At 51.1% G+C, this 20,567-nt stretch overlaps 7 protein-coding genes and 1 non-coding gene across 8 annotated transcripts; 6 read left to right on the top strand and 2 right to left on the bottom strand.

Moving 5' to 3' along the window:
* Positions 1-1,284: 1,284 nt before the first annotated feature.
* Aud_008136 (Zn(II)2Cys6 transcription factor domain-containing protein) lies at positions 1,285-3,304 on the top strand (the record flags this gene model as incomplete). Its single annotated transcript, XM_043293019.1, has 2 exons — positions 1,285-1,903; positions 1,986-3,304. 2 exons carry the CDS (start codon positions 1,285-1,287, stop codon positions 3,302-3,304), a joined length of 1,938 nt encoding a protein of 645 aa, XP_043148954.1.
* A 997-nt stretch (positions 3,305-4,301) lies between these two features.
* Positions 4,302-5,423, top strand: Aud_008137 (intradiol ring-cleavage dioxygenase; the record flags this gene model as incomplete). The annotated part of the gene is made up of 3 exons (XM_043293020.1): positions 4,302-4,538; positions 4,604-5,085; positions 5,153-5,423. 3 exons carry the CDS (start codon positions 4,302-4,304, stop codon positions 5,421-5,423), a joined length of 990 nt encoding a protein of 329 aa, XP_043148955.1.
* A 146-nt stretch (positions 5,424-5,569) lies between these two features.
* Positions 5,570-9,372, bottom strand: Aud_008138 (putative TGF beta receptor associated protein 1; the record flags this gene model as incomplete). The annotated part of the gene is made up of 3 exons (XM_043293021.1): positions 5,570-6,493; positions 6,552-9,145; positions 9,213-9,372. 3 exons carry the CDS (start codon positions 9,370-9,372, stop codon positions 5,570-5,572), a joined length of 3,678 nt encoding a protein of 1,225 aa, XP_043148956.1.
* Positions 9,373-10,120: 748 nt separating this feature from the next.
* Aud_008139 (potassium channel family protein) lies at positions 10,121-12,336 on the top strand (the record flags this gene model as incomplete). Its single annotated transcript, XM_043293022.1, has 3 exons — positions 10,121-10,434; positions 10,493-10,631; positions 10,687-12,336. The coding sequence occupies 3 exons, from the start codon at positions 10,121-10,123 to the stop codon at positions 12,334-12,336; spliced, it is 2,103 nt and encodes a 700-aa protein (XP_043148957.1).
* Positions 12,337-12,856: 520 nt separating this feature from the next.
* Positions 12,857-15,309, top strand: Aud_008140 (CCAAT displacement transcription factor COY1; the record flags this gene model as incomplete). The annotated part of the gene is made up of 4 exons (XM_043293023.1): positions 12,857-12,995; positions 13,056-13,223; positions 13,278-14,128; positions 14,182-15,309. The coding sequence occupies 4 exons, from the start codon at positions 12,857-12,859 to the stop codon at positions 15,307-15,309; spliced, it is 2,286 nt and encodes a 761-aa protein (XP_043148958.1).
* Positions 15,310-15,728: 419 nt separating this feature from the next.
* Aud_008141 lies at positions 15,729-15,818 on the bottom strand. Its single transcript has one exon. It is a non-coding gene; the product is annotated as a tRNA-Pro (tRNA).
* A 1,422-nt stretch (positions 15,819-17,240) lies between these two features.
* Positions 17,241-18,063, top strand: Aud_008142 (uncharacterized protein; the record flags this gene model as incomplete). Its single annotated transcript, XM_043293024.1, has 2 exons — positions 17,241-17,504; positions 17,572-18,063. The coding sequence occupies 2 exons, from the start codon at positions 17,241-17,243 to the stop codon at positions 18,061-18,063; spliced, it is 756 nt and encodes a 251-aa protein (XP_043148959.1).
* A 638-nt stretch (positions 18,064-18,701) lies between these two features.
* On the top strand, positions 18,702-19,902 carry Aud_008143 (rRNA 2'-O-methyltransferase fibrillarin family protein; the record flags this gene model as incomplete). The annotated part of the gene is made up of 3 exons (XM_043293025.1): positions 18,702-18,801; positions 18,990-19,129; positions 19,192-19,902. The coding sequence occupies 3 exons, from the start codon at positions 18,702-18,704 to the stop codon at positions 19,900-19,902; spliced, it is 951 nt and encodes a 316-aa protein (XP_043148960.1).
* Between the last annotated feature and the right edge of the window lie 665 nt (positions 19,903-20,567).

Consider the following 20,567-nt stretch of genomic DNA (forward strand, 5'->3'; position numbering starts at 1 on the left):
CTCCATGATCCTGCGTATTTCGGAGGAAATTCTGATGCCTAGGCTAGGTAGATACCTACCTCACCTAGTGCTGGGCTGTACGGTAATTACCCGTCGTTTCCGATTTTCCGAGCCACAGCGTATGGTGCAGCGGAACAGGCCGGCGGGACTCCGCTCCCTAACGTTTGCAAAGAATCCAGCTCCCATCACAGTCAAATGGAAAGCATCAAAATAAGCCTGGACGACGCGGGAAACTTTTAGACTGTTGTCAGGCTTCTGATTCTCTTCTTTCCTTTGCATTCTCGCCAGTAGTTTGATTCATTACTTAATGATCATCATGCCTGCTTTGGAAGTCTGCCTACAATACTGTTCCGATCGCACCCATTTAGATTTGTGGCCTAAGGCAATGATTATCTAGTGTAGAAGGACTCCGAGGAGGTGACCAGTTCCGCCATCCGCGCCATCACCAACCCCATGTTCGTTTCCTATCGTCATCAGGTATTTGTGGCCATTCAGATGGTCCAATAATAGTGCCCTTTCATCCTTGTTCGCTCTTTCTGGCCGTCCATCCCATCCACCCTTCTTTGTCCAACCCGTGCTTGTTAGAAATATACTCCGAAGGCCGTCCTATCTATCCATGTACAGATGACAGTATTCCTGGGCGTACTCCGTACCTACCTGCCGACTACCTAGCTATCTACCTACCTGTCAGCTTGGATACCCGACAACGACTACCTTAATTGGCCTGCCACTGTGACTCTGCCATCCCGTCCGCCTCTCCACTTCCTCGGCGTCTTCCTCTTTCTTCCTCTTCCTCCTCCTGTTGTCCTCTCCTCCCTCTCTCCCCCCGGATCTCTCTGGCCCCCTTTTATGTCCTAACTCTTTTCTCCAAACGCTCATCTTAAGCTGCTGTCGGGTTCTAATTATTTTCTCCTGTCGTATCAGCTCCGTCTCTTTCTGCGCCTTGCATACTCTCCGCCTTCTTTTCACCCAACCTTCATAAGTCATTGTTTGTTGGGGTTCCTTATTACCTAACTCGAAAAGGTTTCCTCGCAGCCCAGTGGCTACTTTTGGAATCCGCAGCTGGAGCCCTTATGCTCCGCCGTCGATCACCATCAATCGCCATTTGACCTTTTTTTCCCTCATCGCCTAATTCTCTCCATCCCCGCAAGCGATCGATTTTCTGCTTTCGACTTTTCCGCGATAGCACCAACTCCTCTCTAAACCTTCTCACTATCTTTCTCATCATTCCACCTATCCTACTCCCCTGGTTGAATCACTAGAACGCACACGTTGCACAGCTTCATGGAGTCCAGACCCCCAGCGGCGGCAGAGCCGTCGAACAAACGGCCCAGGTCGCCCTCCGGCGACTACCATCCGATTGCTTCCAAAGTACCTAAGAGCCATTCGAACCATCTCCAGATTAACTACCTCGCTCGTCAGTACCCGGACAATTTGCCTCTAGTCTCTCTCGATGATACTATGCCAGCTATTTTACACCTAGTCGGCGAATACGACGGCGTGCTTCATCGCCACGAAAGTATCGCGGGTAACCTTGGCGCATGTCCTCTTGGACCCATCTTGATCAAGCGTTTCGAGCGCCTATTTGACGGCCCTCCTCGTGTACTCAAGTCGCACGGTAAAGAACCCCCTAACATCACCTGGTTGGACGTCGTCGAATTTGCCAAGAGCAAGCCGGAACAGTTCAACCTGGAGAAGTCGCGCAATGGAGTGCGCGTCTGCCAGTTCTATACCAAGCAGTGTCGAGTTGAGATCAGCGAGGAAGATTTTGTGCTTATTGCGTCGGGGATGCCACAGAAGATGATCCCGCCGCAGCCAATCATCGAGGACGAGGAGAAAGAATTGGGTGCGCTGGAGATCTTGGAGAAGAATTTGCAGCAGATTATTCAAGTTGCCGATCAAGGTTGGTCCATGACTCCCTTCAAACGTGTTCATGTGGTCTCCTTCAGTGGTGCCGGAAGCTTACTAGTGTGTCCTTACTGCAGTATCGGCTCGAGCTAGACAGCTCAATCATCGTTTGAAAAATCGCAGAACGGCTATTGTCACGCGCCGGGAAAATGACATCTCTCTCAAGGCCCATCACCCGCCGCAACCCCATCAAATACCACAATCACAGCAGCCTCGTTCACTCAGTCCGATTTGGCGCGAGGCGACTGGCGCGGTTTCAAACCCGCTCAATGGCAATCCTCCATCCAACGCTCACTCTCCCTCTACTGGATTTGTCGCAGTGAATACCGCCCGTATAAATCCCGGAGAACCTCCCGTGGAGGAAAACGCGCTGTCGTCGCAGTTTATGTTCTCGCACTCAAACACAGACAATGTTACCATCATCAATGGAACATCCATCAAAGGCGCATCTCCTACGACACGTGCCGAGTTAATGAAAAAGTTCTTCACTACGCAAGATCGGCAATCGCGCAGCTACGAAGAGTCACCTGGATCAGCTAACCGGCAGTCGTCGCGGCCGCGGCCGAGAGCGTCGGACGCTGGGGACTACAATATGTACAACCCCGCACCTGCTACCGTCGCGATCCCCAGTACGCCGTCGTCATTACTGCCTCCACCCAAGACCAACCACATGGAGAAAGACGATGGCGGTCCATTCAAGATGGAAATGGTTGCCCGCATGGAGGAGTTACAACGAGGAGAGCGTATTCTCCCACCCTGCGATCGCTGCCGTCGGCTTCACATGGATTGTTTGAAGAATTTGACCGCATGCATGGGCTGCACTAAAAAACATGCCAAGTGTTCCTGGAAGGATGTCAAGGAGGAGGAATTGCGCGAGGCGCGTTCGGACGGCACAATTCGTGAGCTCGGAGACAGCGCTCAGTCGAAAGACTCTCCGGCAGCCCCCACTCCCGCCTCGGCTCCAACCCCTGGTACCGTTTCAATGAACACCACGTCTGCTGCACCTACCCCAGCATCTGTTGCTCACCTTCCAGAGCACGACCGGTCACGAGAGGAAGGCGGCGTGGCATACAACAGTAGAAGAGATTCTGCACCCACGGGGGGACCGGCGCCGGGGACCCCATCGCTCAAGGATACCGCTCCCCGACGTGCAATGAGTGAGATCCATGGTAGCGCGGTGGGAAATCATGACAGACGCGTCAGCATCAATCGCAACAACGATCCAGTGCCTGACGACGACGACCCAGACGCCAACTCCCGGCTCATGCAAGCGATCATGGACACGGTGGACCATCATGCGCGGGTGGCCGCTGCGGTCAAGGAAAATGGTCATGAGCAGATGACCAGTGATCGAGAACGAGAACGAGAACGAGAACGCAAGCTAGTGAGAGCTTAAGCTCATTTCTTTTTTTGGCCCTGCGACTTGTTTCGTTTCTTTATAACTTCTGGGGATCTGAGCAGGCATCGAGATCCATGTTTGATTAGGTGAACATTTTCTGTACTTATCCATTGAGTCTGTACTGTTTGAGCGAGTTCAGCGGATATCCCTGGGTGATTGTATTTGAACTATATTCTATAAATTGACAGTCTGGCACCATGTGACTCGACGTAACGGTCCGTGTAGGGAGCTATAACGGCTAGGACTTAACCGGCAGGAAAAGACATTACCCGTTTGACGGAGAGAAGCACAGCTGATGCGATGAAATGCCACCAACGCCGCTGTATCTCGATGACGAATAGACTGTGCACAGATAACAATGAGTATTGATCCTAGGTAGAAGCTACTTATGATCATAATCACCGATCACCACCTCATCTAAGGCGAAAGTGGGACACCCCGCAAGCACCCTTGGATCTATCGGATTTACCGATCGGCAGGTAAAGCTGAGAGGAGCCTGAGGCAGAAAGTGTCGCGCCTGATTGGTGACCACATGCTGACCGCTTTCGAGCCGAAGTCGGCAGAACGCCAAAAAGGGAACCAGGCCCGGGGGAATTCCGACAACCAGTATAGATGGATATGATGATGAAGAGGATGATGATCTTGGCCTAGGTGGTGCATGAGAGTACCCCTCAGGTAATTATCTCAGAAAGCTTCGGAAATAATAGACTTTGCGGGGTATTGCCGATTTTTCGACCAGACCAATGATGGACCAGGTCAATCAAGCAAGCCCTTGCTTATACAATTATTACCCATCGATCCATCGGCTCCTCAGCTCCTCACGGAACCGGTGGTCATTGCGGGGTGGTGTTTTCTTTGTGCCTCGTTGGACAATGCGCTGATGGGTCTGGTCTATTAAACCTGATGGTCCCCGTCGTTGAAGAGCTTGAGCATTCGTCTCATCTTTAGACTCTTTTTGGCTGATTGTTCTGTTGTTTCATACAAAACATCCATCATGGACCCCTCACAAGTCAAGATTCCCCCTATGAAAGACCTCACGGTCGACAACATCACCGAGAACGTTATCCGAATCAATTCCCTCTGCGAAGATGAACGCATGAAGTACGTCCTCGAGCGTCTGGTCACGCATCTCCACAACTTCGCCCGCGAGACCCGACTCAGCTCCCAGGAATGGATGACCGGACTCACCTTCTTGAAGGAGGTGGGCCAGATCTCCTCCGATGTACGACAGGTACGTATCTGCCCCCGGCACTTTCGTAGTAAACACACACGGAGGAACTAACGCCAGGGAAAAAGGAATTCATCCTCCTCTCCGATGTCCTCGGCCTCTCCCTCCTCGTCGACTCAATCGACCACCCCAAACCGCCCGGCTCAACCGAAGGCACCGTCCTCGGCCCCTTCCACACCCACGAAGCCGAAGAGATCACCCAGGGCGGCCTGATGTCCCATGATCCCAAAGGCGAGCCGCTCCTCGTCGTCTGCACCATCAAAGACACAAACGGGAACCCGCTCGAGGGCGTCAAGATCGATATCTGGGAGACCGACTCAACGGGCCACTACGACGTGCAGTATCCCGGCCGTGACGGGCCCGACGGGCGCTGTATCATGCGCAGCGACAAGGACGGCGTATTCTGGTTCAGTGCTATCACGCCTGTGCCGTATCCGATCCCGCACGATGGGCCGGTGGGTAAACTGTTGAAGAAGTTGCATCGGCATCCGTATCGCCCCGCGCATATGCATTTCATGTTCGAGAAGGAGGGGTATGATCATTTGATTACGTATGTCCTGTTTTTCTTCCCCCTTCTCGATCCGTAAGGTGAAACGGGGGCTAATGCATTGTGGCAGGGCGCTTTACCTCCGAAACGACCCCTACGAGACCTCCGACGCTGTCTTCGGCGTCAAGAATTCCCTCGTCGTGGATATCGGCAAGGCGGGCCCCGAATACGCAAAGAAGTATAACGTGCCCGAAGACCACGCCTTGCTCACCTACGACTTTGTCCTCGTTACCGACCAGGAGACCGCCGATCTGCGCGCAAAGAACTCCAAGGAGGCGCTGGATAAATTGGGCCGGAAGGTTCGCATCGTCAATGGGTTACCGGTGCCGGACCTGGATTGAAGAGCATTAGCTACCTTTGCACTGTTGGTTTCACCTGTACATATTGAACTGTCTTGCGAGATGTGATCATGAGTATAATATGCATTATTCATTACAAGAGTCGTCGCTGTAGGGATGCTATATACAATGAGGTCAATACGCACGTATCACAGCCCAGATTGTGAAGCTTCCACCATATCCCCGAAGTCACTTCCGCTGTCGGTCACTTGCACCGCTGCTGGATTTCTGTTGGCATCACCAGCTACAGCATCCTTCAACCTTCTCACCCCCGAATCGTCCTCTACCCACCCACCAACTTTCTCCATTCCTTCAATATACTCCGCGGCAATACGCAAGTTCAAACTCGCGCTGATCGCCCGCTCGATCCGCGCTTCTCGCGTCTGTGAAACCAGGACCCGGAAGACATGCGCCAGGAATCCGCTCAGGATATCCACGCTCCAATCATCGGGGATCAGCTGCAGGACATCTTTGATGTCGAACCAAGCGGCAAACCGTGCCAGGAGATCACTGGTCCGCTCGATTCGTTCGGACACGTCCTGGATCTGAAGGAATTCATCTAGAAGATACCGAAAGAGCTCCGACTGGTGTGACTTGTCAGCCAGTTCGACCGTCCTTGCTGAGCTGGTGCTGCGAGGTCCGCCAAAGAGGCAGTACCGTACGGCAGAGTCATAGTCGCCAAGCCCGTGAGTGAGAAGGCGGAGGGCCTCCCGGTGGCGGCCCTGCAAGCCATCCAAAATCACCGACTCGGAGACGAGTTCATTCTGAAAGGGTTCGATCCGGGCGAGGACCGCAGGAATTGAATATGTCAGTTTGGTGGGTGTTGGCATCGAAGAGAATTGGCTACTGCTCCCTCCGCCGAGCAACTGCAGCAGCCGAAGTCGCGACTGCCACCAAGGTTCCGAGGGGGTGTTTTCCATTATGAAGTTCATGTAGGTCGGTTTAGGGGGCCGCAGGGCGCGGTAGGTCGAGTAGGATTCTGCAAGAGACTCCCGAGCGGCGGGCGAGGACTCGAGGACTGATAGGACAGTATCCAGGTAGTAACTGAGAAGGTCGTCCGCATATTGCGTGTACTGGATATGTTAGGCGTTCGAACAACGTGTATCAGTAAGGAAGCATGTTAGGACTCACATGTTTGGCAAAAACGAGATGCTCCAGATACACCTGGACTGCGTTGGGGGCGCGCTCTTTCAACATTTTAACGACATCAGCCGGCTCGAGTACAACCCTACTGTCTTTGTCTGCGAAGACCTGGATTCCAAGTTGAGGGTTACGCCCAGCCAGCCATGACCCGTACTCCTCGACGAGTTGCGCGTCTCTGATCTTGACGAGGTATTTACGCATCTGCGCTTCAATGCCCGGCCCAGTCACCTCCCCGCCCACATCTTCTTCTCCTTCGGTGATTCTTCGCCATGTCTTGAGAACATTTCTGGACATTTTCTGGCTCTGATACAGCCGGCTGAGAACGTATAGTCTGCGATAACTCTCTAACAGTACCACAGCCCTGTCGAAGCTGCCTTTCCAGTTATCAACAAGATGATTCAGCTCCGCTCGGATTGGAGAGACCGAACGCTGCTCCATCGCCAATTGAGAATCCTGTTCCAGGAGCAAATGCAAGAGAGCTGCATCGACGCTATCAAAGACATATGTCTCGTCAGCGATGCTGCCATAACCCCTCTTCTGCTGCCATGAAAGGAGAAAGCGCTTGATCATGTTCACGACTTCATCATCGAGAGCATTGAGATCTTTGTATTGTTCATCTGCTTTCTCAAGGCGCTGTAGATAAACCTCCGCGATCTGCGCTAGCCCTCCATGGACCCAAATACCCTGCGGACCCTGCAAGACTTCTTGACGCAGCTGTGGGGTCAACAAGAGAACAATCCGCGGATCCAGCCCGCCAGTAATCAGCACCCTTTCCGTTACCTGAATTGTCGCCCCCTTTCGAGCAGCTGCATCCATGAAGAGCAGGTCACCAAAGAGAAGGAGGCTTGACTTTTGTTTCAGGAAATTGAGTCCCAAGAACTCGGCTTCAGAGCGCGGCTCGGCGGCCTGGACTTCTTCAAAAACATCCAGAATAGCATCCCTTTTCAAATCCCCGTACATGAGCTCCTTTGAACCCTGGGCATCTTGCAAAGCACCATCAAGCTGTGTTGTCAATGGATTTCTAACCACTCGCCAGATCCGACGCCCAGACCACATTACCAAGCTGCTTTGAGTCTGACCCAGAGCCCGGGCGAATTTGGCTTCTTCGTTATTGCGTTCTGCTTCCCACCCCCGCTCTGACGACCCATCGCTCTTCCTTACTCCATCAGAATCAGTCAATTCTTGGGACTCGAACAATTCCTTCTCCTTCTGAAGCTGCTCAATGGAAGCCTGGGTCCTTGGATCTGTCACTGGTATGTGAGGAGACAAGGAGGGCGTCTTCAGGCGGACCATCTGTAACAAGCACCCCAGTTCACCGAATTCGAGTTGACTGGAGCTCATTGTATGACAGATTCCCACAGGACAAGACGGCATATCCTCGGCCGAAGGTACCTCTAGCCAGCTCTTACGGTTCTTCTCCTCCTCCCTTGGATCAACATCCCACGGCTGTACTTCCAACCACTTGCGACGTTTCCCTTCTTGTTCTGTCTCTATGACCGCAAGGATGTATTGATCTTGCGTATTCTCGGTCGACTCGACAAGGTTGTTCTCTTCGCCGCTATCGATTACAATATACTCAGGGTAACGGTGGAAATTGAGCGTGCCACGCGGTACAACGTCTCCATCTAGATTGACAAACATGCCAACTCCAGGTTCTTTTTCTTCTGTTCCGGTAACTAACAGAAATTCCGACGGGGTTGGAGACACAATGTGAGGTTTTAGTTGCTTCGGCAAGGGAGGAAGCGGTTTTGTGTCACTGACGGAGCCAGGCTGTAGCTCGCCTGCTTGGTTTTCAATAGATGTTCGCGGCGATGCGCTGCGACTTCGGTCTTGCGAAACTGACCGTCTCGGCGTCCCGGAATCTGGGGAGAGTTCAGGCGTCGCAGAGCGCGACCGGTCATGCTGAAGGTGCGGCGGATTTGGATGAAGCATACCAACGAGTGTATTTGAGCTAGAGCTCCTGATATGAGTGCGGGTTCCTTGAGGCGTTGGAGATGGAGCTGAGAGCATATCCTCCACATGGCCCGACTCGAACGTTTCGTTAGACGAGGATATAGGAAATAGAGGTATCTTTTGCTGATGCTCCACATCAAGCAATGAGTAGGCATGCGAGTCAGCGGCACAGGCAATTGTTCCTCTTCGTAATGCCATGAGACAGCCGGGAAACTCAATGTTTCTGATGCGTCGAGCATCGTCCCCAATCCTAACCAGCATCATTCTACTTTGCGCTCCGATCAGAACAACGGGCGGTTCAGCACCATTGGTATCTGCATTCAGGTCAAGACCGCCGATCCAGCGACAGTTGTTAACTTTCGTATTATTGAATGCCGGGCTGAGCTCAGGTAGCAGATAGAAAGTAACCGTCCCGTTGCAGAGCACGCATGCTTTGTTGACGGTTGGAAGTAGAACAATTTGCTGAATACCAGGGTGTTTTGTTGCCAATGGGGCATTTTGAGAGAATGGAATGGGTAGTCTTGAGGCCAGGATGAAGGACGGTTCGTTGGACCTGTCAGAGGGGTCTGGTGGAAGGCAGACGAAATGAAGGATCTCCGCAGAGGAAGTACCGATGTAGAGATTATCACCTGAGGATCAAAACTGGTCAGTTGTCTTCCATTTCCAGAAACACAGAACAAAGAGCTCAGAGCTTACTCCAGTACTCAACACAGGTAATGTAGACATCGTCAGCCGTGGGATCTTCGGCGGACAAGGGCACCTGATCTAACAGGGACCGGAGCACATAAGGGGCTGTTTTTGGAGAGGTAATTTTCCTCCTTTTGCGAGGGCCAGTGCCGTCATCTTCCGTCACCATAGTGAGACCAGCTCTGGCGCTTTCAAGTCAGATCAGTTATAAAACGCGAAGGTGGACAACAACAGTATGTCCTGGAGCTCGGCGGAGTTGATGCCTCAAAGAGTGGGTCCAAACTGGGGGTTCTGCTATGTCAGCAGCCGAGCTTGGTTAACGAACTAACCACATAGTTAACTAACTAGTTTTAATAACAATGGAGACATGCCGTTCCAGTGCATCCCGACATTGTTGCACAATTGCTTGGTATGATTGAGTTTAAATTCAATAGGACATGTTAATTTGTAGTCGAAGTATTCTCAGTCCTGTACACATCACATTAGTTCTGGGCCCGCTGCCACACAGCATACAATAGCGAAACATCAACAAAAGAGTTGATGATGGCATCGCGTAACCAAAGTCACGGGACAAAACCATATGCGCTGCAGATCATGTGGCACGTCCCTCTTTTCAAGCCACCGCTGCTATTATTCTCGAGGATAGTTGCATACACCAATCCATATCCTACACTCTTATTCGCACAGACGGTCTTCTACAGATCCTGCTTGCGACGTCATCACAGAAATCATTTCAATAGTTCCTCGACAGGTCAGCGCTGCAGACTTGAAAAGACGGCCCGCTTGAACGGTTTAGTATATCACAAGCAGTGCGGTCTGGCTTTTTGAAGCTTCAAAATGAGATGTTCTTCTTTCATAAGGGAGTAGCATGTTTGTTCAGTCTCATTCTGCCTACCTTCGGGTAAGCGAACCCAAGTATGGCACCGCAAATAAACCACAAATCCGGTGATTCGGTTCATTCACAAGTACAACAGCCCTCTGACCATCCGAGGCGGCAGTCCTTTTGGGAATGGCTTCAAGGTCAATTTCACTTGAGGCCTCCCGATGACGATGAGCCTCAAGACTGGTGGCTTGCATCTACTGCGGTACCTTTAGTCGCCGCTGCCACTGGCCCCCTTGCAAATGTCATGTCGATCGTTGGTTTGGTCATGCCATGGAGATGTCACATATTCTTCAACCAAAAAGACTCGCTTGGAAACCCCTTGCAAGTCGGTTTCCCAGACCCTCGATGGTAATGGATATCGCTCACTGCCATGATGACCCAGAGGAATGCATGCTGACTTCTGCAGGTGCATTGCTCTCAACGCTACCTCACTTGCGTTGGGTATTTTGGGAAACGCGTTCCTGCTGTGTAATTTCACACGTATCATACGTTATATCATAGCTTTACCCGCATCTATAATCTGCTGGTCCGCATCAACAGCTCTTGTGAGTGGCCTGGATCAACCCATATTCGCAAATCTTCTGACTCTGCATTGAATAGTTGATTGCGGGAACCGTTGCGATGCATGTATATGCAAGCCCGATTGCACCAAATGAACTTTACTCGCAGGCTTACTGGAGTGCCGTTATCGCGGCAATCCTTTATTTTATTCTCAGTGTCATATTGATCATCAATATGTTGGGATATCTTTTTGGACATTATCCCCAGTACTTCGCTCTCACTGATGGTCAGCGAACTCTGATCCTACAGACTCTGTCATTTGTCGTCTGGCTAGTGATCGGTGCTGTGATCTTTTCCAGGGTCATAGATATATCATTCGCAGATGCGCTATACTTCTCGGATGTAACCATTTTGACCGTGGGATTCGGTGACATTGCGCCCACAAATGCCGTTGGAAGAGGCGTTCTATTCCCTTACGCTGTGATGGGCATCATCATGCTAGGTCTAGTGGTCGGTAGCATTCATCAATTTGCCAAAGATCTTCAGTATGACAATGTCATTCGCAAACATACTGAGCGGAAGCGGCTGGCAACCATCAGACGTGCTACTACGTTGGAAAATAATCATATTGCCCCAGCAGAGAACGGGGCTCACACGAGCGACTCCGACCAAGCAACACAGATCGGCTATCGGCCTCGCTATACACTTGAACACCCCATCAGAAGCAGTATCAGCTCCTGGACTCAGGGACTGGCGGGTCGGACGAAGCTTATCCTCATGAAGGAAGAAAAGGACCGATTTGACGCCATGCGTGCCATTCAAAATGAAACAATCATATTCCGTCGGACATACAATCTAGTGTTGAGCATTATCATTTTTGGGATAGTGTGGACATGCGGTGCAGTGGTTTTCTGGCAGTTGGAAGAGAATATTACATACTTTGATGCTCTATATTTTGGATTTTGCTCACTGATTACCGTGGGATATGGAGATTTTACTCCCACAACGAACGCGGCAAAGCCGTTCTTTGTGGTGTGGTCTCTCATCGCTGTTCCAACAATGACCACCCTCATCTCGGAGATGAGCGACACAATCGTCGCCTGGTTCAAGCATGCCACCGACAAAGTTGCGGACTGGACCGTTCTTCCGCAATCATCCAAATATAAAGCTTTTCTCGAAAGACTGCCTGTTATTTACTCCGCCCTCGAGCGGCGAGCAGAAAAGAAACGAGTTGCCCAGGGCTTTCCTGTTGGTGACTTAGAGCCAGGGGAACGGCAGGGTGATGGTGCCGACTCCAGCTCTCGCCCAAGACCTCTTGAAGATCTAGCTCGCGACTCAAGTCCTTCGCGGCAAGATTTGGCCCAGCAACTCGCATTTGCAATTCGACGGACAGCAAAACATGCTGTTGCACGCCATCCGAAGCGCTATAGCTACGAAGAGTGGGTTGAGTTTACGCGTCTGATCCGATTCACTGACAACAGTCCTGAGGGAGTGGTGCTTGACGAAGATGAATTCGGTGTGCTAAATTGGGATTGGATTGGAGAGACAAGTCCGATGCTTGCGTCGCAGACAGAGCCGGAATGGATCCTCGATCGGCTCTGCGAAAGCCTGATTCGATATGTGGATTCGCAAAGTCGCAGACAGCCTTCTGACCAGGATGAAAAACCTTTAAGTGTAACCAACGGTGACCGGGATGTCGAAGAGCCTACATTGAAGAAGGAAAGAGACATCCGGTTTGAGGATGATTAAGCCCATTCAATTTGCTTTATATCCGCCTTTCGGCTCAAATATGACTTGATTCCTTATATTCAAAATGACGCTCCAACAGCTCGTACCTCAGAACTAGACAATTCCACTTTTCTTCAAACATGCTACTTTATCTGTAGTCAGTAAGTAGCTTTGAATCCGAGCCAGATCGATTATTCAGGACTGATATAAGCCTACTTCCAGCATTCGGGCTTCGTTCTGATGTTCTCATAGAGTACAAAATCATGCCAACAGGCTCCCAAGTTAATCCAGGTAGGACCGTCCCAAATAGGAAATACTCGGCAAAACTTCAGAACCCCTGGGGCCTGAGAAGAACAGCCTACAAGTTCGGAACAACCATCGGTCCGCTCCGCGTGTCAACTGTCAACGGTCTCCGCATCTCAAACTGGTCTGTCTCTGTCCGATCGCTGCTTTGGTCGATAGTTGTAGGGGTATCTTGGTTGAATTAAGCGTCCGATGGGCTCACTGAGACAAAAGTTTGGGTCAAAATAGGAGAAAGAAGATGGACACCTTTGCGATCACGGAAGGCATCGTTCCCGAGAACAACAATCAAGATGGCCACGACGCCGAACGGGCCAGCTCAGAGCAGCAGCTCCCAGAAGAAGCGAACAAGTTTCAACGTGCCATTGCGGCCTGGAGAGGTACGTCATTATTCGCATGCCTTGTCTACCTTGAAAAGGTGCTGATATCTCTACTATTAGGCATCGACTTGACTACGACTGTCGCAAAGCTAGATGCTACGGCTTCGGATATTGTCGCTCAGCAGCGAGATGCACTTATACAGAGAAAGGATCTGGCCCAGAAGACAAAGGAATTTCGAAAGTTAGACGATGCTTCCAAGCTTGCGGAATACAAGGGTCTCCTGAAATGTCCGTCCTATCTCGGCAGCGCTCCATTTGATCATTCGAGCTAACGTATGGTAGCATATCAGAGCTTCATTGATCTTCTGACCAATCACGGGAAATCCTCCTCGTCCGCCTTTCTACAGCTGTACTCCTCTCTGTCAGAAGCTCCTGATCCTTACCCACTCCTTGAAGCCTCGGTCGACTCCCTCGTGCTCTCCGAGCAGACCGTCCCGAAATTGACATCCGAGAGAGACCAATTGCAGACATCTGTGAACCGCCTTACATCCCAATTAGAGGATACGGAAAAGCGACTACAGGAGGAGCGAGCCGCAAGAAAGCATTTGGAGGAGAGCCAGGAAACGAAGATAAAAGAGATCGAGTCGTCCTGGTCCGCCGTGTTGGCGGAAAAGTCGAACAACTGGGCCGCCAAGGAGAAGAGCTTGGAGGAGAAGGTTGAGAATCAGGAGCGCTTGCTGAAGGAAGTGAAGGCGAGCTACGAGGTATCTCAAAGGCTGGGCCAGGAGAACGATGGCGGTGATGGCTCCCAGCACGGGGCAACTGCTGCAGAACTAGAATTGGTGTCTGCCGACTTGGAAAAGACTAGCTTGCGACTGGCCGAGGTGGAGGCACGAAACGAGCAACTCCGGCTTGAGCTGGCTCAAGCCGTTTCACATTCGCAGGCTCCGCAGGCTACCTCTGTTGAGGACGATCCCGCCTATCTGCGCCTTCAATCAGAAAACTCATCCTTGTTGCGCAAGTTGGACGCCGCGCGATTTGATCGGGAGTCTGAACGTCACGCATGGGAATCGAAGCTCTCACAACTGGAGAGGCAGGGCTCGAAGGTGGCTGCGGAGCGAGACGAGCTGCGGTCGCGGTTGGAAAAGACTGCTGACTATGAAGATATCCGCCGCGAGCTGGAGATGATCAAGGTAGGACATAACCTATGGCAAGATAGCCGTAATTTCTTGCTGATTCTTCGCAGTCTATTGAGTTCTCTGCGGGTGATGCGGACGATGATGAGGCTGGAGATTCCACAGGCAATACTAACGGCACCAACGGTGCCCCTTTGAAACCTAAGGATGGATCCAGCGGTAATAGTCTAGAGGGACTGCTCTTGGCTCGCAATAAGAAGTTGACAGATGAACTTACCGTTCTTCGTGTGTCCCATCGTGACTTCCAAGGTCAGCTTGAACTTCTCCGTGAGGATCTCTCAAATACCAAACAGGAACTGGAGAAGTCCAAGCAGCTATCCACCACCCTTGAGAATGATCTGCTCCGTGTACAGCAAGAGGCGGCGAACGCTTTCCCATCATCCGCAATGTCCGTTGCCGGTACCTACAGCTCGAGGTACCCCCACTCCTCCAGGAGGGGAGCAGCATCCCCGACCTCGTCTATCATTTCAGGTTTTGATCAGGCGGCAGCATCCTCCAATGCAATGGACGCTATACGCGCCGGGGAGCCTGTGGGCGGTGGTTCCGGTCTGCTTCCTATGATACAGGCTCAGCGTGACCGCTTCAAGAAAAAGAATGCGGAGCTAGAAGAGGAGTTGTCGAAGATGTACAGCACGGTCAAGTCCTTGAGGCAGGAGGTTGCTTCCCTCCAGAAGGACAACCTTAGCCTTTACGAGAAAACGCGATATGTCTCAACGTACAGCCGTGGTGGAGCCTCCTCATCAGCCTCTGCCTATGCGAATAAACCTAGCAACTCCTCCGTCCATGTCTCCGCGGACACCCCTTCTGGCCTTTCACTAGACCGGTATCAGTCCGCCTACGAAGCTCAGCTATCGCCATTTGCTGCTTTCCGAGGCCGTGAGTCGGTGCGGGCGTACAAGCGTATGAGCTTGCCCGAGAGAATCGTGTTTTCGATCACACGCATCGTCTTGGCTAATCGAACCAGCCGAAACCTCTTTGCAGGGTATTGCTTCGCCCTGCATGTCTTACTGTTCCTAGTATTGTATATGATGAGTACCATGGAAATAGAAAAGCACAGTAGCGCCAATCTGGGAGCTGCTGCCGCTGCTGCGATGGCTGGCGGAGGCGGGTCTCGGAGTAGCAGTGGCCAGCTACATGGTGATGATTGGCAGCAGGAGGGTTTCAACCATGCAGCTTAGCGGCCATTTGACTCCTCTTCTTCTCTATTTTTGGCAGTCGGCGTTTACAAGGTCCGAGATATCTAGTTCTTCAGCTGAATACTACCTTCTGATTTATTTGGTCTCCGTTCCCAGTACGAAGCAGTCAACAGAGTCGAAGGTTTTAGGAGTCTGGTCCCATGCTACGGTTTCGTAATGACCTGGGGTGTCGGACACCCCTTGCTGCCATCGATGAGTACCTACTTATTTAGCAATGTCTTAGCATGTGGTGGTGTGGGCCCGCATGCATCTTAGCAGGTTTGATTACTCCTTACCCACCAGGCATCGGACTGTGGCCCTTGGTGAAAGGGTGCTACGGTAGAATGATGAAGTACCTGGCACTCTCTCGCCAGTCACAAAAAAAAAATACCGCCAAAATATACCCACAAAAAAATGTTGTTGGCCCGAGCCGCGGATCGAACGCGGGACCTCTCGCAGATATGCTTGGGGTTTATCCCTAAGCGAGAATCATACCACTAGACCACCCGGGCCACTGATGTTAGGGGACAGATTAATTAGCTATAGGAGCTGAAATGATATCTACGAAAAGGGGAAAAAGGATGGATTCTCTCTCCTACAGGATTTATACACAAACAGCCGGGAGTTCTAATGCATTTTCAACTTGATGTATGTTGGTTAATACTAGGGTCCTTCTATACCACTAGATCACCCGGGCCACTATGAAGATAGTGCGGTTTACTCAACAACATGTTCCATGAGACCAAAAATTGCGCATCGAGTCATACTTCTGGGCTGCTGGTGCTCTTTGGGAGGTAGAATATGTGCCTCTGGTACTTATCAGAGTTATGGGAACCAAGTACTGCTCGAGGACAGTCAATCACTGCACTTAATATCACCCTTGTCGAAGGCATTGATCACATTGAAATGTCTGCTTGGTGTTTACCCCGCGCTCGATATATTCCCAAGAATAACAACGATCTAAGCTAGCGGGTTAATATCATCAACACTCGCCCGTTGGACAACGAGACCAATTGCCCAATTACATTACTAGGAAAAAGGGCGAGGAATTATCCACTTATCGTCATGAGCCCAGACTGATTGACGCGAGTCAAGACCAGTCTCGTGGTCAATGGAAATCCGTCATTCTGCACACTAACCCAGGTTGGCATGATCCCTAGGCGCCGGCAATGCAAACAGGAGATATTATTAGATACAGAGAGAGGCCGGGAATTTCAATGCCAATCAGCACGACCATAACCCTGCCAGATATCGTCAAGCGGCATGCAAGCTCCGGCCGGTCAGAAATCGACAAGACTGCCGAGTCAGATGCACCAATCTGCGCCCGAGGAGGAGGTCTCTTCGGCAGCACAAAACGCCCGGTGAGCATTCCATGTCTCGACTAGAATACCGTCCAAGCTGAAGGATTCAACCAGCGCATACTGGCCCCAATGAGCGAGCGTCATGGCGCACGACTATAGCAGGCGGCTTCAGCGATAATGTGACTCGAGGCTGTTAATAGATCTAACCAGCCGGGTTTCAAGGCTAAATTGCATGTTACTATAATTTCTTCAATGACATACAGATGGAGGATCCGTGCGACTTGCAATGGACATGCAGCCATGCAAGCCTGGCGATTATATAGGATATTCATCCTGGCTGTTGAGTAGGGATCTTCTTACTCCCAGTCGTGTTCCTTGCTGTTCAATCTTGCTTGCTAGTGTGCGTTTTCCTCCTCGGCAGGTCCTCTTTGTCTACCATGTTGTCTTGAGTGTCAGCGTTGGACACCACGGACATTCGTACTCGATACTTCTCTACAACCCGATAATCTCCACTCTTCCTCTCCTCTTTGGTCTTCTCATATACGCAATACCCAACTGCATATTATCACCTCAACATAGCACCTAGCTGGACTAGGCTTTCTAGAGAAGCAATACACAGTATAAAGCACCAAGATGCGGCCCTTCCTCTTGCTCTTCGCCTGGCTGATGGCAACGGCCTACGCTGCTCCAGCTTTCTTCGACAATATTTATGACTACTCCGGCGAGCTGGCAGAGTTCTACAGCAAAGTGAGCGAGTATATCGACGATGCAAAGGATGTCTTCACTGCAAGAACAACGTGCGATCCATCCAAGATAGCCTTACCCGCCTTTGCATCTGGGCTGCCCTCTCCCGGCAACCAGAAGCCAATATATGTCGCCGTTGGCCGCGGAACACAGGTTAGCAATGACTGCACCCTCAGATCACACACTTCGTTGCATGGCTAACGTAGCTGCCCCCACGCAGAATTACAGTTGCGCAACCTCAACCGCTGACTCGAAACCGGTGGCCATAGGTGCCGTCGCAAGTCTTTACAACGCAACATGCATTGCAGCAAACTACCCAGATATGCTAGACATCCTTCCCAACATCGCCTATAAGCTGCAGCTACCCACCGACTCATGGACGACTCTGCCTTACGCCAACCTAAATCTTCTTGGTCATCATTTCTTCCAAAATTCGATACCCATTTTCAATCTCGATACAACTGCGCAACGACAGTACGGTATAGCATTTACAAAGAAGAAAGCTGAACTGGCTGCGCCGTCTTCTGCAGTCCAAGGAGCCAATGGTGCTGTTGCATGGCTTTACCTGACGACCACAAATGGCACAGTTGGAGACTACGAGAGTGTATACCGGGTAGACACTGCCGGGGGATCGCCCCCTAAGACTTGCGAAAACCAGCAGTCAGTCATTACAGTGCAATATGCAGCAAATTACTATTTCTTTGGGAAGTGAGGTGGCGCGAGCATTTCTATTTTTCTGGCTGTTGAATCATTTACATACCCGTATGTTCCTTGACTAGGATTCTTCTCACGTACGAGAATGAACTTTGGAGGTTATCGTGCTTCTGATTTCTCTGTAATACAATAATGCGAGATCCTGTAGCTCCTCTTCCACCTGTTACTTACCTAGTACCTATGTGATGGTCAAGAAACGATCCAATTGGACGAGGGCTTATACAAGTCAGGTGATCTCGCTATCACTTAATATCACGTGATTAGCAGGTTCCCACATCAGCCAGAGACCCGCTAAGCTGTTTTTGGATTAGCAGATTCTGATTTTCGAAAGATCCAAAGGCTCAGTCTGAAAAATCTCGACCGCAACAAACGACGAGCAGTACGGCCTCGACGGAACCCTGTAAGCAGACACGGTGCGGAATTTTCGCCTATCTGCTACCTAGAGGCAATTTATCATCCTCGACTCACCGTTCTTTCCAATCGCAACGGGCTTAGCTGTCGTTGACACATCAAAACTTTTTTTTTTTTCATCTTCGCTCCAACAGCAGCTCCGCGATTTGATTCTCAGCCCGTTATCTTGGCTGTGAAAACGACTTCGATCTCTCTCTCTTTTCGATAAATATATCATAAATTACAATGGCATTCGGTGGTCCTAGAGGAGGTGGCCGCGGCGCTCCCCGTGGTGGCCGTGGCGCCCCCCGAGGTGGTTTTGGTGGTGGTGGTCGCGGTGGCAGAGGTTTGTTCATCATCATATCCTCCTTTTGGGACAATAGGCAGGCATAGGCCCTTGAACCAGCAGTTTGGCTGTTCTCGTACGATTGCTTTCACTGGAACCACAACCCTGAAGCTTCAATGCGGTCGCCTGTCCTAGAATGTCCCCTGCGGGAAACGGCAAGCTAATGCGATCTCTTCTTTTATCTTCAGGCGGATTTGGAGGCGGTGATCGTGGCCGTGGCCGTGGTGGTCCTCGTGGTGGTGGCCGTGGTGGCCCTGCTCGTGGTCGCGGTGGCCGTGGAGGTCGAGGTGGTGCTCAGGGTGCCAGGGGTGGTGCCAAGGTCATCATTGTATGTCTCTTCTGTGGCTGGGAGCGATTGATGGGTCTGGATACTAATGTGGAAATTTGTAGGAGCCTCACCGTCACGCCGGTGTCTTCGTTGCCCGTGGTGGTAAGGAAGATTTGCTTGTCACCAAGAACTTGACTCCTGGAGAGTCCGTCTATGGCGAGAAGCGTATTGCTGTCGAGTCCCCCGCTGGTGAGGATGGTGCCGTCACCAAGACCGAATACCGTGTGTGGAACCCTTTCCGTTCCAAGCTTGCCGCCGGTATCCTGGGTGGTCTCGATGATATCTACATGAAGCCTGGCTCCAAGGTTTTGTACCTTGGTTCTGCCAGCGGTACCTCCGTCAGTCACGTCGCTGATATTGTCGGACCTACCGGAAACGTCTACGCTGTCGAGTTCTCTCACCGTTCTGGCCGTGATCTGATCGGCATGGCCACCCACCGCACCAACGTTATTCCCATCGTCGAGGACGCCAGACACCCTCTCCGCTACCGTATGCTCGTCCCCATGGTTGACGTTATCTTCGCCGATGTTGCCCAGCCCGATCAGGCCCGTATTGTCGGCTTGAATGCCCACATGTTCTTGAAGAACGAGGGTGGTGTCATTGTCTCCGTCAAGGCCAACTGTATCGACAGTACGGCCAAGCCCGAGGTTGTTTTCGCCCGTGAGGTGCAGAAGATGAGAGAGGAGAAGATCAAGCCCAAGGAGCAGCTGACTCTGGAGCCTTTCGAACGTGACCACTGTATAGTGTCTGGTATCTACAAGCGTTCTGCATAAAAATTTGGGGGTCTCATCTCTTTATCATGTTTCTAATCATCCCATGTTTGCTATTTTTCGGCGTCAAGTGTTCCGTGATATGTTGAAATGGCCCTTTCTTTTTCTGGTTTATGTCCATGTCCAGGTGTCCGTTTTTACAAATGTATTCTGTTCCAGTCGAAAAATCTTCCTGGTTTGCGGTTTCTGTCTAGAAAGAACACGCTTGGATGTTATTTTCTTGTGTTTTTTTTTAAAGTAAGAGATGAATGTGATGGTTCTCTTTCAGAAACTTACCTTTCAAGATGGCTCGAGGCTCATAAATTGGCTTTTGTTCACAGCGTAATCCCCAATCGGACTTGCGCCGGGTTGACTCTTCCATGGAACGGGAGCAGTTCGGTCGGACAGGTCTCCGACACTTGGAGAGTCGGAACATCTGCGGGATACCAATGCCTCAACAGACAATGTGAGGTAATTTCCGCGATGGCCACAGCTAATGATGGTAACGTTCATGGCGTCGACACGGAGAAATAATGGTGGACGTGGGGGTCATTCACACGTTCTCTCCACCGACCCCGCATATGTAGACAACAAGGAGACTATATAAACCAGCAGCAATGGGATCAATTGTCGGGGGGGAAATACAGTTACTGAAAAGGTCTGAGTGTCACCGTAATATCCACTTTCTC

Source organism: Aspergillus udagawae (assembly GCF_001078395.1).
Source record: "Aspergillus udagawae IFM 46973 DNA, scaffold_6, whole genome shotgun sequence".
Classification (NCBI taxonomy): domain Eukaryota; kingdom Fungi; phylum Ascomycota; class Eurotiomycetes; order Eurotiales; family Aspergillaceae; genus Aspergillus; species Aspergillus udagawae.